At 45.3% G+C, this 18712-nt stretch overlaps 1 protein-coding gene across 1 annotated transcript in view; it reads right to left on the bottom strand.

Annotated features, from left to right (window-relative positions):
• The window catches only part of PLCG2 (phospholipase C gamma 2), a 177732-nt gene that overhangs the window by 96000 nt on the left and 63020 nt on the right, over nucleotides 1–18712 (bottom strand). The window contains exons 2-6 of the mRNA XM_008064981.2: nucleotides 13183–13326; nucleotides 9233–9326; nucleotides 8240–8287; nucleotides 3861–3945; nucleotides 1997–2080 (exon numbers count right to left, since the gene is read on the bottom strand). Coding sequence (XP_008063172.1) covers nucleotides 1997–2080; nucleotides 3861–3945; nucleotides 8240–8287; nucleotides 9233–9326; nucleotides 13183–13326 — 455 coding nt within the window. The remainder of the gene's footprint in view (nucleotides 1–1996; nucleotides 2081–3860; nucleotides 3946–8239; nucleotides 8288–9232; nucleotides 9327–13182; nucleotides 13327–18712) is intronic.

Here is an 18712-nt window from a genome sequence, read left to right as displayed (position 1 = left end):
TCCACTCACCTCAGCCTCCCAGAGGCGCGGGATTGCAGGCTGAGCCACCGAGCCCGGCTTACAGGACTATTTTTTTTCCTGTCAATTCATTTGAGTTCCTTTTAAATAGATCCTGGATGTTACGCCTTTGTCAGATGCATAGCTTGCAAATAGTTTTTCCCATTCTGTGGGTTGTCTGTTTACTCTTTTGGTGGTTTCTTATGCTGTGCAAACTTTTTGCCTTAATAAGTTCCCACCTGTCAATCTTAGCTTCTGCTGCATTTGCTTTTGACGATATTTGGCCATGAATTCCTTGCCTACTCTGATGTCCAGGAGGACATTCCCTAAGTTTTCGTCTAAGATTCCTATGACTTGGGGTTTCACATATAAGTCCTTGATCCAGTTTTAGTTAATTTTTGTATATGGGACCCAGTTTCATTCTTCTGCATGTGGTTAGCTGGTTTTCCCAGCGCCATTTGCTAAATATGGTATCTTTTCCATATTTCCATAATATTTGTTTTTATTGGCTTTGTCAAAGATGAGTTGGTTGAAGGTCTATGGTTTTATTTCTGGATTCTCCACCCTGTTCATTGGTCTGTGTGTCTATTTTGGTACCAATGCCATGTTGTCTTGGTTACTGCAACCTTGTAGTAAAGTTTGATGTCTGGGAATGTGATGCCTCCAGCCTTAGTCTTTTTGCTGAGGAGTGCTTTAGTTATTCAGGCTCTTTTTTGCTTCCATATGAATTTCTGTCTTGTTTTTTTTCTAGGTCTGTGAAAAATGATGTTGGTAGTTTGATAGAGAATGTGTTGAATCTGTAGATTAACTTGGGCAGGGTAGACATCTTGACAATAGTGATTCTTTCAATTCATGAGCATGGGATATTCTTTCACTTGCTTGTGTCATCCTTGATTTCTTGAGCAGTGTTTTGTAGTTCTAATTGTAAAGGTTTTCACCTCTTTGGTTAGGTGGATACCAAGGTAGAATAACCCCACTTTTTAAACTTTATGTTTTATGGAATTCTTTTATTGCAAAGGTAATATGCTACTTTGAACAAGTCAGAGAAAATTGAGGTATGCAAAGAAAAAGTGAATTCTCCCTCCTGTCTACCTTCCCAACCCCCTCCAGCACACACAAAATCAACATGAAATGTGAGGTGTGTGTTCTTCCACACTTTCTCCTTGCTCATAAAAACATATGCAAACATACATAGGAGAAATATTGCATTCCATTTTTCTAAAGCAAAATATCACACCTAGCTTCTTGCATGTGTCTGCCACAAGTAGACATTACAAACATCCTCCTAGATGGACAGAAATAGACCTGGTGCACAGTTCTCTGTCAGCTGCATAATGTTGCATAGCATGGACAGATCATCATCTACCCAGCTTCTCCTCCACTGAGAGGCATCCAGATGGTGCCCAGGTATTTTGTCAACAGAAGGGATGCTGCAATACATAACCTGGTAATATATTCTTATGTCCCAGTGCCTGTATTACCATAAAACAGAGTTCTCAAAATGCTACTGTCAGGTCAAAATGTATGCACGCCTTAATTTTAAAATAGTCATATTTTAATCAAAAAGTATATCTTCATAAAAATATGAATAAAAGTATAAGAAGAAGAAACACATAAGTAATTCCCCAATCTGGAGATGGCTGTTATGAACAATTTGCTAAATTTCCTTTCAGAGTGAGTTAATACAGTAGAGCTAGTTGCACTTTTTTACTTTAACAGACTCAGATCAAATTCCAGTCAAACTTATGGCCATTCACATTTCCATCAGGAAGGTGTGCAAACACCATTTCCCTACATTTTCTCCAGAGCTCTATCACAACCAAGGATTTTTGCCAACATAATAGAAGAAGATGGTGTGTTATAGTCATTGCAACTTCTATTTTCTTGACTAAAAGGGAGATTAAACACTTCTTGTGGGTTTCTTAGGAACATACCAGACTTTGAAATACGTGGAAAACAGAAACATCATTTGGTCATATTTGCTCAAGAATCATCTTACCGATTTTTGTTGTTCAAACATCAGTTTTTTGTAGAAGAGATGGAACTGTTCAAAGCTGAGCTCATCTTTGTGTGCACCTATTTCCTGTAAATATATATAGTTTTTAAAAGGTGACCAAATTATTTCTACAGCAACAGTAAGAATGCCTTCATGCTGTTTATAGAAATAAAATGACTCTACAATTCTGGCTAAACTCAAACTCTCTCATTCACATGGTTTGGGTTTAGAGTCTATTCTTCCTAATTCACCTGTCTGGAAGAATATACTCACAGGGACCCCTACCAAGTATGACCACCCTCACTGGGGTCAGAAAAGGGAAGTGTCTTGGCCTGTTTCTAAGAGCCATATGTCTCACACCTCCTAAGATACTCTCTTTGGACTTCTAAATCCCATATGTGTGGCATGCACATATAAATAAAACCCAATCAAGGCCTTGGAGTCAGACAGAGCTCAGCTTCAATGATTGCTTTAGGGTTTGGACAATTTCCTTGACCCTTTCACACTCACAGTTTCTTTATCTGTAAAGTGGGAGAACCAACACTACCCTGCTAGGGCTTCCCTGAAAACAAGCAAGATAATATCAACAAAATGTCTGGGTTTCTGGGTGTGGGAGCTCATGCTTGTAATTCCTAGCACTTTGGGAGGCTGAGGTGGGCAGATTGCTTGAGTCCAGGATACCGAGACCAGCCTGGGAAACATAGTAAAACTTCACCTGCACAAAAAGTTTTTTTAAAAACTTAGCCAGACATAGGGTACACACCTATAGTACCAGCTACCCAGGATGCTGAGGTGGAAGTATCACCTGAGCCCAAGAGGCCGAGGCTCCCATGGGCCACGATCACCATGATCATGCCACTGCACTCTGACCTGGGCAACAGAGTGAGACTCCCCACTCAAAAAAAAAAAAAAGCCTGGCTCAGTAAATACTTGATCAAGAACAAAATTTCAATTGTGTGGTGATCAATCAATGGTCAACATTTCTCCCATCTTGCTCCTCTTCTTAAACCCCACCCTTCCATTTTTCCATTTGTGGTTTAGTGGGGAAATGTTGGGGGCAGGGCAAAGGATGCCAGATAAGTGACAGGATGGGTTAGCTCTTCCATTAGTACAAAAATGAAGGAGCCTTGTCAGCTGAGGAATGCTGTGATGGGACTGGCACTGATGGACATTTCAGTCCTCTGACTGGGGCTGTTGGAATGGAGAATTGCTCATTTCCTAAGAAGAGTCAGTACCTCTGTGTGCAAAAAAAGGGTGCCCATGCGTGGTCTCCATCCTTGCCCCATTTGGAAAATCCTCATCCACTCCACTGTGTCCCAGCCCCACCATGGCTGGATTACACAAGAACAGAAATTAAAAGATGGATGGTTCAAAGGATGGATGACTGAAGGAGGAGGAAAAGAGGACCAACTCTGTCAACCACATTGCCAGGGCTTGCATACAAAATGTGATGGTGCCCCTGGTAACCTACCTAAGGAATCTTTCATGGCACTTTCCCCAAAACACACATGCTTTCATGTTACTAGGAAGAACAAAGGCTGTAGGATGGTCAGGGAAATGGGGAAAGCTGGACTGGTGGAAACAGACCTGAATTTAGACTTTCAAGTCAAACAGCTCAGTAAACATGGTCTTCGCTGATTATATCCTCTGCCAGGATCATGGATATGGCCCTAAGATATGTACAGGATTCCTCTAAGATGCACTCGGCCAACTGGTCGACCTAACCAATTCAGAGGAAAAGGACTAAGAGACAAAGGACTTTCCTGGGCACCATTCCACAGAGCTCAAAGGCACACCATGGCTTCAGGTGAGAGGCACTGGGTAGCTCTGAGTTCACAAAATTCCAAGGATGAGCTATGAAACTTACCACAAACTTATCTTTGAGGAACTTGGCGCTGCTCGCTTTGAAGTTGACCAAGGGCAAGATGGCCTTCAACTCTCGGAGGCTGATGCTGCAAAAAACAGAGACCCCAGCTCTGTCACCTCAAGCATCTCCCATAGTGGAGAGTGTAACTGCTCCTATCAGCTCCCACCACGGGCAGCCCTCTATGAGAAAACCTGGCCAATGGTCATTAGTGAGCATGAACTAGAAACATGACACTCTGGGTTCAAGGGGGAGACTGCATCCCAATGAGCCAGGCTGGTCTCTACCCTTCAGGGATGGCCATGGACACAGGCCATGTAGGAGAGTCACGGTGTAGGGTGGTGCCCTGATAAGTGGGGGCTGGTCTCCCCCCTGTAGGGATGGCGGTGGGCACGGGCCATGTAGAAGATTCTGCATGGGCGGAACATGGTGTCAGGTGACCACATAACCTCTACACAAAATGCTACAGGGATCTGGAAGGCCCGTGGTGGGTGTGGACACGATGTGATTTCTGCCCGATGCTTTGAATGTCAAAGTGAAATTCAGTGAAGCTCAGGGCAATAGTGAAACCTCATGAGTGACACGCATGAATGGACGAGCGAGATTCCCACTGTCCCTAGTGACTATCCAGTGAAACCACAGCCATAGCGATGGACTTGGTAGGATCAGTGGGGAAAGAAGACTCTGCTGAGCTCGACTCTAGTCTGGCATGTTGAGGAAGCATGAGAGGTGTCAAAGGGTACCCTTTGCCCCCCCAAAATAAATCATAAATAAATGTTTAATGCCACAGGGGCTCAGAGCAAGGTAAAGTCACTGAAAGCCAGAGATGGGGAAGTGGTAAGGAACAGACCCTAAGTGAGCACCTATTCTGTGCCAGGCTGCTCTGGGGTCATCCAGGCCATCATGTTACCTGACCCCTCACTATCGTCTACCCTCTACAAAGTACACGGGATTGACCCCAGCCTGGGTGACAGAGACAGACCCTGACTCAAAAAAAAATTTTTTTTTTAAATGTCCAATGCTCAAGATCATGCCCAAGATAACAGGATCAGAATCTCTGAGCTGTGCCCAGAGGGTAGGGAAGAGAAGATTCCTGCATTTCCCCAGCACTCAAAAGCACAACAGAAAAAAAAGAAAAGAAAAGAAAAAGCAGCATCAAATAGTGATAGTCTACAAACTCTGGTGCCATCCCAGACAAGCTGAGTTGCCGTAGTCAAGTTATTTAACTTCTCTGGGCCTCAATGTCTTCATGTAGAAAGTGGGCCCAAGAGCACCCAGCTCACCCATCAGTGAGACCGTTCCAGAAATGCTTAAGACGGTGGCAGGTGCAAAGCAAGTTCTCAGTCAATGATAGCCACTACCATTTTGTCTCTAGAAAAGTTAAGTGAAACAGGGTGCTTGGGCCAAGCAAAACACCTATAGTCCAAGCGTTGCCCAGGCTGGGACAGCCTGGAGCCTGCCTCCTCTCCTCTGCAGCCTTTCCTTTGCTTCTGTTGCTCCTTTGTTTTCCTTCAGGAAACGCGATTAGTTGTGGGCGACAGGAAAGGGAGGAGAGTTGGCAGAACAGAAGTTAGTCACTCTTTCACTGGCACCTCGGTCAAAGTTCCTTTTGAAAGACTCCCCTGGGCCTCCCAGAACCACGGGAAAGGTGGGATTTTCCACATGTTGACAGAGCAGCTGGGCTCTGCCCACTGGGCGGGGGGTGGCAGAGAAGTCAGTGAGCACGCAACAAGGAATTCAGTCCAGAGACAGGGCTTCCTCTCTGTGGAAGGTTCTGCACCAGCAAGGGAAGGATGGATCAATGTGAGGGGCTTGCCAGAATCCCTCCTGAGCAAGAGGGAGGTTTCTGATTCTTGACTTCCTCAATGGGGAAGGAGATTTCAGAACCAGATCAACACCCCTGTCCTGGCATCATGCAGACAGAGGCGCCCGGGATGGCTCTCTCTCTCGTCCCTGTGCCAATCTCAACTATGAATCACCATAAGCCACAGGGAAAGAAAACACTCAGAGAAGGCATCACCTCCGAGGCTGAAAGAGACCAGTGTGTCCAAAGTCCTCCAATATAAGGACCTTATTTGATCCACCTCAGTAACACCAGAGGGTGGCCCAGTGTGTGGGACCAGACAGGCATGAATGTCGGATGAGAGGAAGAGAAAGGAGAGAAAGGCAGGTGGGCAAAAAAACAGGGAGTAAGCTACCGGCTGACCTAACACAACTAGATTTTAACCACTTCCTGGCTAATGGTGCCAATTTCACCCATTAGAAGACCAGGGAAGTAGCCCAAGCCCTGAAGCCAACAAGGGATGAAGGACATTGGCCAAACACAAGGTCACCCTCAAGGTGGAAACTTTCAGGAAAAAATGTGACAGCTGGGAGACTTTAGTGATTGCCTCGCCTGTGATACTGACATATCTAAACCAAGAATGGATGGAAGGAAAAAAATTACCAAAACAACAAGGTCTCATGTGAGGCTAACATGAGAAAATGACTACAAAGAGCTTAGCACAGTACCTAGCATGCTAAGTGAGTAGATGCTTGATACACAGTAGTCTTTATCATTACATTATTAATAAAAACTGGGACCAGGTGTGGTAGCTCACACCTGTAATCCCAACACTTTGGGAAGCTGAGGCAGGAAGATTGCTTGAGCCCAGAAGTTCAAGAGCAGCCTGAGCAACATAATAAGAACTCATCTCTACAAAAAAAAAAAAAAATTAGCTAGGCATGGTGGCATGTGCCTATAGTCTTAGCTACTCAAGAGGCTGAGACAGAAAGATTACCTGAGCCCATGAGGTCAAGGCTGTGGTGAGGGAGGGATCAGAAGTGACAGAGTGATATTCCAACTCAAAAAACAAAACAACAATAACCAAAAAAAAAAAAAACACTGGATGATAACCCCCTCAAAAAAGAATAAGTAAAAGGATGTTCAACCTCACCCATAAAGAAATGCATATTTAAGTAAAAACACACTGTTGCCTTTCATCCATCAGATGACTCTAGGTCAAAGTCTGCTGATGCAAGGATTCATGGGAAATGGGCACTTTCTTGCACCACTGGGAGAAATATACATTGCTACCACTTCTAGCTAACAAACTATTAGACCTGCAAATGGTTGGCTTCGGGTATTCCACTTCTGGGAATTTATTCTACTTACGGCCAAATCTCACACAAGTTTACAAAAAGATTCAAAAGTTTCCATGGCAGAATTATTTACAATAATAATAAAGGACTGGAAGAAACTTTAAGTCCATCAACAAGGAAATGATTTCTGAAAGCACAATGCATTTATCTAAGGAAAGATCAAAACCACATGCTTATTTTTTTTAAAAGTCTGATCATAGCTGAGTGCACTGGCTCATGCCCACAATCCCAGCACTTGGGGAGTCCAAGGCGGGAGGATTGCTTGAGGACAGAAGTTCAATACCAGCTTGGGCAACAAAGTGAGGCCCCATCTTTACAAAAAAAATTCAAAAATTAACCAGATACGGTGGCACCTGCCTGTAGTTCAGCTACTTGAGAGGCTAAGGTGGAGGATCACGTGAGTCTAGGAGTTCGAGGCTACAGTAAGCTATGGCTACATCACTGCACTCCAGCCTGAGCAACAGATCAAAACCCTCTCAGGGAGGGAGGGAGGGAGGGAAGGGAGAGATGGAGGGAGGAGAGAGGGAGGGAAGGCAAGAAAAATCTGATAAAAAACAAAACCCAAAAAAAGCTAGCCAAGCATGGTGGAGCACTGTAGTCTTAGCTACTTGGGAGGCTGAGACAGGAGCATCACTTGAGCCCAGGAGGTCGAAGTTACAGTGAACTATGATTGCACCACTGCACTCTAGCCTGAATGACTAGTAAAATCCTGTCTCTTAAAAAAGGAAAAGTGGATGGCAGAGACTTAACATATCCTGAAAGGGAGCCTTCCCCAAGGTACTATTAAGTAAAAAAACGTCAAGTAAACTGAATGTGTGTCATCACATCACCCAACTCATCTCTGCCCAGCCCTTAGAACCACCTGGTTTATTTCTCTATGGTTGGTTTCTCTCCTGTCACAAAGTACAGGCTGGCACCATAGGGATCATGTTCACTACTGTATTCTCAGGCCATAGAACATGCTCAAATATTGGTGATGACATCCAAATGCCCTGTGGCAGAGATGTATTTCTGTGACTAGACTTGAATCTTTCACTGGAATGGAGGTTCCACCCAGAGGCAGAGGATTTTGTCACCACCAGTTCCAGCACCAAACATGGCATTTGTGATCAAACCTGACCCTGTGAGGGCATTGCCCACTGTAAATCATGCTCTAACCCGCTTGGAAGGTTCAAAGAAAGAATGAAAATCAGAGCCCAACATGATCAGAAGGAAACTGCAAAGAGATGAATGAATCTTACCTGTTTCTTCTGGTTTGATCCACAGAATAAATCTGCTTTCTCAGCCAACTGGAAAGAGACAAAAGAGAAAGAGAGGTAGAAAAGGTTAGAAAAGAGCCCAAGTCCAGCCAGACACAGTGGCTCACTAGCACTTAGAGAGGCAGAGGCAAGAGGATTGCCTGAGCCCAGGGGGTTGAGACCAGCCTGGGCAACTTGGTGAGACCTATCTCTACAATAAATCAAAACATTAGCTGGGCATGGTGGCACGCACCTGTAGTTCCATCTACTTGGAAGACTGAGGCAGAAGGATCACCCAGCAGGTGGAGACTGCAGTAGGATTGGGCACAAAAGAAACTGAACAAAAAAAGAGGGGTTTTACAACTTTCTAGAAAGGGCAGCTTTGGAAACAATTTTCTCCTTGTGATTGAAGAGCCCTATCTGAACCAAGATTTCAACTATAAAACAGTAGATCTCTGTGAATTGATAATTCCTTCTGACGACAGTCATTGATTTCTAAAAAGTTGGTAAGAAAAATGGTGCAAAGTGGAGGGCTTTAGTTTACTGGAATGAAAATAACTCACATTACAAGCCCATCCAGATACCCACAACATCAAAGAGACAGACCTGAAAAGGCCTTCATCAAGCCATGAGGGAGGGATAGGTGGAAAATTCCAGAACTTGTGCCCAACTGCTCTTTGACTGGCCCACTTAATCCCTAATTAAATCCTTGAAGAAGAAAGCCCTCCTGTTTTCCCCTGACATACAACACCAATGGATGCTTCTATCTCAAGTCCAGTGTACTGCTCTCTCCGATGGGCAAAGACTGACCAGCACAGAGAAAGACTCTTATTTGAAACAATGGAGAGTCCACAACACTATTGGGCACCCACTGTATACAAGACACTCACTGAGCCTCAAAGATGTAACACCCCATTTTTCTCTCCTTTAGCCCCTGAAGGCAGAAGAAAAAAAATAACAGAGCAAGTGTAGAGTAAACAGTCAAAAACCAAGTACCTCTCAATAATGGTGGGTGTGGATGCATTCATCGCTTCTTGGTGTAAGATTTTCAAGCCAGAGAGCCACTTGACTGCATCCTCTTTAGAGTCAGCTGGAGTGGGGGAAAGGAACAGAAATGCTGTGTTAATTTCTGGGAAGACTCTGCTGAGAGACTACAGTCCCACACAGATGGTAAAGATGCTCCGGTGAAGCCTGTGCTGGTTTCTAGTCGCAGGAGGCAAAGAAAGCCTCTCCTTCACACCTTCATGGTTCTGAGAGCTGTTTTCTGTCTGAGATGAGGCCACATACTCCTGATGAGCTTTCTACCACAGGGGTGAAAAGGGGTTATTTCCTGTGCCAAATGGAATCGGCTAAGAGTGGAGGGAGTGGAGGTAACTGTCACTACCATTACTACCGAACAGCAGCTAACATGGTTTAAGCACTTAGTATATATATGCCAAATACTGCTCTGAACGCTTTTCCTATGTTTTTCTAATCCTGAGCAATGAGCCCGCAAGGGAAGTACCATTATATTTCCATTTAACACATGGAGAGACAACATCAAAGACGGGTTCAGTGATGTGCCCAAGACCACACAGTTCACAGGGACCATTATGGACTGAATGTTTGTATCTCCTCAGAATTCATATGTCGAGGCCCTAATCCCTGAAGTGCAGGGAGGTGGTTAGGTTGAGATGAGGTAATGAGGGAGGCCTCCATGAAGGGATTAGTGTTCCTCTAGGAAAGGAGGAAGGGAGGAAGAGAGACTAGCACTCCCTCTCTATCCAAGCACACACTGAGGAAGGGTCATGTGAACACACAGTGAGAATGTGGCTGTCTACAAGTCAGAAAGAAAGCCCTCACCATAACTGAATCATGCCTGCATCTTGACCTTGGACTTCCCAGTCCCCAGAACTGTGAGAAAATAAATGTCTGTTGTTTAAGCCACCCAATCTATGGCATTTTGTTTTAGTAGCTGAAGCCAACAAAGATAGCAGAAGATACAGAATTTTAAACAAGAGTTCATTCTCTTAACCTGATGGCACACTGACTCCAGGAACGAAAAAGGTGAGGAACTCAGGCCCAGGCGCTGATTCCAGAACAGGGATTCTCAATCTTGGCTACTCAGGAGAATCACTTGGGTGAGAATTTCAAAGGTCCAATGCCTAGGTCCCACCCCCAAAGCAATTAAACCAGAAGGGAGGCGTGAGGAAGACAATAGGTAGAAACTCCCACATGGTGCCAATATGTATCCAAGACTGAGTGATCAGTTCCTTCTGCTGCTATGATAAATGACCACAAGTTAAGTGGCTTAAAGCAACACAGATCTATTCACTTATAGTTATTGAGGTCAGAAGTCTAAAAGTAGTTGGCTGACTGCATTCCTTCTGGGAGCTTTGGGGTATAGAATCTGTTTCCTTGCCTTTTCCAGCTTCTAGAGGCTGCCCACACTCCTTAGCTCATGGCTTCTCCTCTCTTGGACCTTTGTTCCATCTCCTTCTCTGACTCTGACCCTCCTGCTTCCCTCTTGTAGAGACCTGTGACTACACTGATCCCATGCAGATAATCCAGGATATTCTCCCCATCTCAAGATGGGAAGATGGGGAGAAGCTTAATCACACCTGCAAAATCTCCTTGTCCACATCAGATCACATTCTTGGAAGTGCAGGGATTCAGATGTGGGCATCTTGGGAGGGCATTATGTGGCCTCTCATGGATGAGAACCATGGGCTTTGGACTTTAGCTTTTTGTTTTGTTTTGTTTTGTTAAAGAGTTTTTGCTTTTCACCCTACACTCATGAATATAAGATGCAGGGCTTGCAATAATTTGTACCCCAGTCCTGAGCAGCTGTGGGCATGTCCCCTGTTTCCAACCAAGGTGAGAGAGAGGGGTGTACAGCAGGTCATGCTGATGCCCATGAGGGAAGCAGCAACAAAGGGTGGTTAAGAGCTTGGCACCTGGCAGAGGACGATCATGGCTCAAGTCCTACGGCACCATGTCAGGGCGCTGTGTGACATTCGGCAGGTTACTTCAACCTACTCTCTGCCTCCTTTCCTCATCCATAAAAATGGAGATTACAGTGCAAGCACCTCATCAAACTATTAAACATATCCCTGACCAGTCGAGAGGGGGATTATACCTATAATCCTAGCTACTCAGGAGGTCGAGGCAAGAGGAAGTCTTGAAGCTAGGAGTTCCAGACCAGCCTGGGCAACATAGCAAGACCCTATCTCTACAAAAATGTCTTTTAAAAAATTAGTTTGGTGTGGTGACACACCCCTGTAATCCCAGCTACTCGGGAGATTGAGACAAGAGGATTGCTTGATCTGAGGAGCTGGAGGCTACAGCAAACCATGATCACATCACTGCACCGATCACATCACTGCATAGCCTGGGCAACAGAGCAAGATCCCATCCCCAAAAAATTGATAATAATAATAACCTTGTAAGTTCCAGGTGCCTTGTTAGTCCATACAGTAGCATACGAGCTTGCCACTTTCCTTATTCCCACCCGGAGGAGGAGAAAACTGAGGCTTAGAAGAACTAAGAGTTTGTCCCAGGATCAGTAAGTGAGAAGCTGGGATGTGAGTCAAGGTCTCAACTATCACTGTCTGACCTTGAATTTAGGGCTCTAGAAGAAGGATTCCAGAGTGGGGCAGACACTGGCATCCTGGGCTGCAAGCCTCAAGCTCTTGTGGTATTTTTTTACCAAAGAACAGCAGTCAGGATTCAGCTGCACGTACATGGGGCTGAAGGGACAGGACTGTGAAGGTTCACGGTCGTGGGGGCTTGCTCCCCTGCCCCATCTCTATTGCCCCCGCCACACCATGAGTCAGACATTCGCTCTTCACTTCCCTCCTCCAAACCCTAGCATGTGCCAGGCTCACTCCCTGGGCTGCCTTTCCTCTTTCCTCCCAACTCCTACTGATCCTCAAAATCCTAAAAGTCAACTTCTCTGAAGGGAGGCACTCTGTACTCCTACAGCACACTGGATCATGTTTGCACTCCAGCTCTTATCTCAGTGTACAGTAAGCACCTGTTTACATGTCTGTCTCGCCAAGTAGGCAGTGAGCTCCTTAAAGGCAGCACTGGGGCCCCATTCATCCCCACAGCCCACTCGTGTCTAGCACAAGCCAGCACAAGGAATATGCTCAAAAGATGCTTGAGGAAAGACTGAATGAGAAATTAATAAAATGTACTTGGTCCTAAACAAAACATCCTTGTACTGCTTGGCTTTGTTTCCTGCACTTTGGTCTGCTTTAATAGTACGTGTTTTGTCTCTCATCAGTCATGACCATACGTGCACTCCTCAGTCAATATATTCTAGAACTAGACCAGAAAGTTACTACAAGCTTCCACCCCTCAGGAAAGTGCCTGAGCTTTTTCAAGGCTCTCCTTCTCATCTCCAGAGGGCTCTTCTGCTTTTTGGTGGATTCCCAGGGCTGGCTAGAGATGTCACCTCCAGATGCATGTGTTTGTGCGTGTGTGTGCAAGCATACTGCTTGTGTTTGTGCACATGTGTGTGCTGTGGGTGTGCATGCATGTGTGATGTAAGACCTCAGGACAGTTTCTTCAGATCAGTGTCAAGTCTGCTGAACAACATGTGCTGGGGGAGGACAGCTTAAGCTTTTTGTCCAACAGAGCCCAGTCTTCAGTGACGAGACCATCATCTAACCACCATTTATTCAGCACTAGGTGTGAGCCAGACACTTAACATATGCCTCACAACACCTCCCCCAAGAGACAAGCACGATTGTTCTCCCCATTCCACAGCTGAGCAAACTGAAGCTCAGAGAGGTTAAATCACTTACCTAAAGACACATAACTGGAAAGGGGTAGGACTGGGATCCAAAACCATGATGTCCCAAAAGGGCCTGAGTGGGCAGATGGGTGTGAGCATCCTGCTACTAGAGAACATCAGAAGGAAACTGAGTCACGGGGAGAGAGAAAAGCACAGGAGCACGCACCTGCCAAACTAAGTGTGCTGAGGACGAACTGAGTGCCATACAAGATGGTAAAGCAGCAGTCTTCTTTCTGGCGAACTGCTTTTGCACGCTCAAAATCCTTGGAATTCTTCCCTGGACGGATCTCCTTTATTTCCGTGATGTCCACTGAAAGGAAATTAACGAGTCAATCAGAAGCTGGAGTTCATACCACCCCACCCCCGCTCCCGCCAGGATGCAGCCACATGCCTGTCGCCCAAGCACATCCCACTCCTTTCTTCCCCAGAAGGGAACCGCGAGGCCATCTCTGCATCTGGACCCCATCCAGGCCCAGAGCCCACTCCTTCTGGAAGTGGACAGAAGGCCAAGACCAAGAGACTACACAGGCATTTGCTGCCATCCCACAAGCCACTAGGGTATAAAAGGTTTGGGGTTTCCCCTCACACCGTTCCTGAGACAAACATATTTTAAATGCAACTCAGCTTTGAGAAAAGAAGCACAGAATTATGCTACCAAAGCAATAGACCAACTTGATGCTCACTGCAGACCACTCTAGGCAGCATGAAAGGTCCAACTGTCCTACTGACTTTGACCTTGAGTCTCAAAAGCCACAAGCACTCTCGGACTCAAGTCAAGGGGCAAAATAAAAAGAAGGTACCGAATAATTGCTTTGTAAAAAAGGAGGCCAACCCTGAGTGGAGGATGGTCACAGGGATTCCAGAGACCACAAGGCTGATGGGGAGAGGATGAGAGGATGGAAGACTGCGAGTCTGGTGACCCCTAATGAGCCACAGCTTCTGGTATTTATGCTTCCTGTAGCCACCTGACCCTTGACTCGAGGTTATCTCTGTGATCTGCTTTAACTAACAAAATGTGGCATAAATGATGCTGTCCGGTTTGGGGTTTAACCCTTAAGAAGGTCTGGTAGTTCCGGGGGAAGTCAGACCCATGTAAGAAGTCAGACTACCTCGAGGCACCCATGCTGTGAGAGTCATTTGGAGAACAATTAAGGCCCCCAGCCAACTGCCAGCAGGAGACTGCACCATCTTGGAAGTGGATCCTCTGGCCCCAACAAGCTGTCCCAGCTGACACCCCATGAAACCAAGACAAGCTCTCCCAGCCCCAACCCCTGCCCAGACTGCAGCAACATGTGCAGCAGATAAATAAAATGATTGTTGTTTTAAGCCACTAAATCCTGGAATAGCTTGTTGTACAGCAATCGATAACATAACAAAGAGGAATTTCATCCTCCCTGCACTGCCTATTGCCAGGTGACTCCGCCCACTCTCCTGATCAAAACCTGCTGGGCCAGGATGGCCACCTGACCCAAAGGTGACTTCCCTCCCCTCACAAGATGACGAGTGAACTATGGACTGGCCCAAAGACAAGCTCAACTAGTCCAATCTTTCCCTTTCTTCTGCCAAAAAACAAAAACAAACACCTATTCGTGAAGTGGACCCATTCCATGTTCTTTAGCTACAGCTGCCTCACCCCTTGCCAACTTCAACCACAAGTCAAAGAGGAGAGCAGAGGAATAAGTGGGAATGACTGACGTGTTCTGGCTCCATGGTTGATTCAGGGATAAGCACACAGCCCAAGTCGGGCCCATCAGCATCCTCCTGTGACTTATTTGGCCAGAGCTACTGGTAAAACCTCCCCTCCACTGCTGTTGCCAAGGCTGGTGAAATATGAGTCAGGGGGTGGCAGGAACCACCTTGTCCACCACGTAGAACGGATATCAGGCTCTGATATACCATCGGAATGCCAGTATTCTTGGAAGTGAGACCGAGGAAGGAGCTCTCAACTTTCCATCAAGAGGAGGTGGCTGTGACCTGGGATTAAGGAAGAGGACAGACCCCAGGCAAGGCAGGTGAGAAAAGGCATCTCAGAGTCAGTGTGGAACCAGCAGGAAAGGCTCCTGGCCATTCAGGCAATGGAAGTCAGAGGGGACCGCAGAGAATGATGTCAGAGGAGAAAGGGGGTGGGTTGCACTCAGCTTTCCAAGTTCTCACCATGAGTCTAGCTCAACTGAAAACAGTTTAGGGGACAAGAGTCTCATGAAAAGACTAAATAGCCAGCATCTGTTCTGCATTCTGTGTATGCGTGGTGGTAGATACGCTTACCTGCACATGTGATAAAATCTCATAGAACAACACACCAAAACAAAAGTAAACAACACAAATGAGTGCACATAAAAAACGGTAAAAGCCAGTTAGGTCTGCAGTTTCATTTTCAGGACCAGCATCCATGTCCTGGTTTTGACAAGTATGTTATGAAAAATCTTATCACTGGGGACAGCTGGATGAGTGGGCCCCAGAAACTGTTCTATTTCTGCCACGTCCACATGAATCTAAAATCATTCCAAAATAAAAATGCTTTAAAATCACATATCAGTTATGGGTGGCCCCATGATTAGGGGAGATCATATCTCCAAACCTGAGGGAAGGATAGAGAAATTGGAGTGGAGGGATGCATCCCTGTTCTTCACCCAACCCAGAAACCTACAAATCTTCTTTTCTCTTTTCCTTCACTTCTCACAAACAACAATGACAACAACAACAAAAACAGATCCTTTCTGTGTGCTGGAATCCATTTCTAGAAGGACATCAACACTGCAGATATAACTGCTTCAGCAATTATCTGGAAACTTTAAAGGTATTAAGGTTTGTTTTCAAAAATTGTTTCAAAAAATTAGTTATTCACCTACCTTTTGACTGCCAAAGTCTAGTGACTTTCAGCAAATATGATTTTCTATCTAGTCTAATAATTCTCTTTCCCTATCAAATTCTAGGAGGTTATCTCTAAACTGGGCAACAGTGAATGTTTTCCCCTGAAGCAAAATTATCTATACCTAAAAAATTTTTCAGACAATGTAACCCGGTCTTCTAGCAATCACCAAGCCTCATCACTTCTATGACTAAAATTGCTCTGGAATCTGCTAATATCTACCCATTTCCATGGCTAACACCATAATCCAAGCCACCACTGTCTTGCTTGTCCACAGAGGGAACCTCCTGGCTTGTCCCCTCGTACCACTGTGTTATCCCCAGAGTCATCTTATGAAATGCAAACCTGCCCATGCCACTCCTTGGCATCAAACCTTCCCGTGGCATCCCACTGCTGTTGGGACTAAAAACCATGGCCCTGTGATGGACCCCCCCCAGCCCCATCTGGCGCAATTGTGTGTCCTTACTTCCCATGATCCAGGCACATGGTCCCCCCCTCCCAGAATCTCAAGTGCTCATTCCTACCACAGGACATTAGCACGTGCTGTCAGCTCTACAAGAAATGCTCTTATCCTGGTTAGCTGCAAAACCTCCTTTCTAGTATCAGCTCAACCACCATCAAATTCAATCCCCCCTCCCCATAATTCCTGCTATGATCCTCACTGAACACCTCTCCTCCACAGCCCTCAATGGAGGCAAGTGCTCATCAGAATGAATCCACAGATTCATAGCTCTCTCTCTCTCTCTCCTTCTCTCTCTCTCTGGACTGGAAGTTCCATACAGAAGATATTGTGTGTACTTCCTCACCACTGCAGCCCCATCCCCAATACAGTGGCCAGCACATAGTGGGGCCCAATTAGTAGTCATTGAAAGAAGAAGAGGACATAGAGAGATGGGGCAGGAGAAGAAAATAAACAAGGCCCCTGGTCCCAATGGAAGAACGGGCTTCAGTCCATCTCTCAATATCCTCTTCTTCATTCAAAAACTACTTATTGGATATACAGAGATGGGTTCTCTATATAGAGGATATCTGGAGAAGAGGATATAGAGAGATGAGAGGATATAGAGAGAACCCTAATTTCTCTATCCTCCCCTCAGGTTTTGAGACATGATCTCCCCTAATAATGGGGCCACCCATAATTGATATGTGATTTTAAACCTTTCTATTTTGGAATGATTTTAGACTCATGTGGACGTGGCAGAAATAGTAGTTTCTGTGGACATCTAGGCCAAACTACTAGAGATGAGACAAAGAAGGGAACAGAGAAGAAGGACAGAGGAGAAGTCAGGGGAGACTGAGAGCCACACACAAGGTAAAAAACAGACCAGATGCAGAGAAGGACAAGCCACCTAGACAAAGAGAGAGAGAAAACACACACACATACAAAGACGGAGACAGAGCCAGGTAGGAAAGAGAATGAAATGCACACAGCTCCACTACTGACATGAACTGGCCTGCACATGTACATACCGCCTTTCACTTCAGTGCAAACAAGCACCCTTTGGAAGTCAGTCCTGCCCCAGGAGAGAGCCACAGGCATCCACCCTCATCAACCAGGACTGGCTGCCTTCATGACATCATCCTGACCACCTCCCTCTTTCTTCTCCCCAGGTAAGTATTGATGACCTATTCCTCAAACTTCTGTCAAAACTATCCTTTCTCCATTGAGTGGCCTTTACTCCTTTGTCAAAGATCAGTCAATGCTATTTGTGTGAGTCTGTTTCTGGGCTCTCTATCCTGTTCCCCAGATCTAATCCTCTTTTCTTTTACCAATAATCACACTGTCTTGACTACTGGAGCTTTAAAGCAAGTCTTGCAGCTGGGTAATGTCAGTCCTCTGGCTTTGTTCTTCAATATTGTGTTTGCTACTCTGAGTCTTCTGTCTTTCCATATCAACTTTAGAATCAGTTTATCAATACCCACAGAATACGTTGCTGGGATTTTGTGACACTGTGGTTTATAATGAGATACACAGTCTTCCCTCAGTATCTGTAAGGGATTGGTTCCAGAACCTCTCACAGATACCAAGATCTGCAGATGCTCAAGTCCCTCATGTAAAATGGTGTCATATTTGCATATGACCTATGCATATCCTCCCATATACTTTAAATCATCTCTAGATTACTTATAATACCTAATACAATGCTATATAAATAGTTATTATGCTGTATTATTTAGGCAACAATAACAGGGGAAAAGTCTATACATTTTCAGTAAAGACCTTTTCTCCCAAATATTTTCAATACACGGTTGGTTGAATCCACAAATGTGAAACCCACAGATATGGAAGACCAACTGTATATATTTGGTCTTCCTCCCATTTCCTGGCACACAATTCCTAAAACCCTTGGGACCGCTAAAGCATTAAGTGTCTTTTTGTATGGATAGGGGCTCCTGGATAGCCTCTGTCTAGGGGCTGGTTGCCAGGGGAACCAACTATGTGATTAGAGAGTTAGGACTGTTAGTCCCATCCCCTGATCTCCAGGGAAAAGAAAGAGGCTGAAGGTTGAGTTGATCACCAACAGCCAATGATGTAATCAGTCAAGCCTAGGGAATAAAGATCCCACAAAAACTCAAGATGAAAGGACTCAGAGAGTTTCCAGGTTGCTGAACACATGGAATTTCCTGGAGAATGCTGAATCCAGAGAAGGCATGGAAGCAATATCCTTTGTACTAAAGCAGTAAATATAAGTAAGCATTTCCCTGAGTTCTGTGAGGTGCTATGGCAAATTAATTGAACCCCAAGGAGAGGGTTGTGGGAACCCCAAATTAAAGTCATTCAGTCAGAAGCACAGGCCACAACCTAAGACTTGCAATTGACATCTGA

This window comes from Carlito syrichta, unplaced genomic scaffold, assembly GCF_000164805.1.
Source record: "Carlito syrichta isolate Samal-C Ts95f unplaced genomic scaffold, Tarsius_syrichta-2.0.1 Scaffold308119, whole genome shotgun sequence".
Lineage (NCBI taxonomy): Eukaryota > Metazoa > Chordata > Mammalia > Primates > Tarsiidae > Carlito > Carlito syrichta.
Note: the sequence above shows the minus strand (reverse complement) of the source record. Positions and strands in the feature narration are given on the sequence as shown.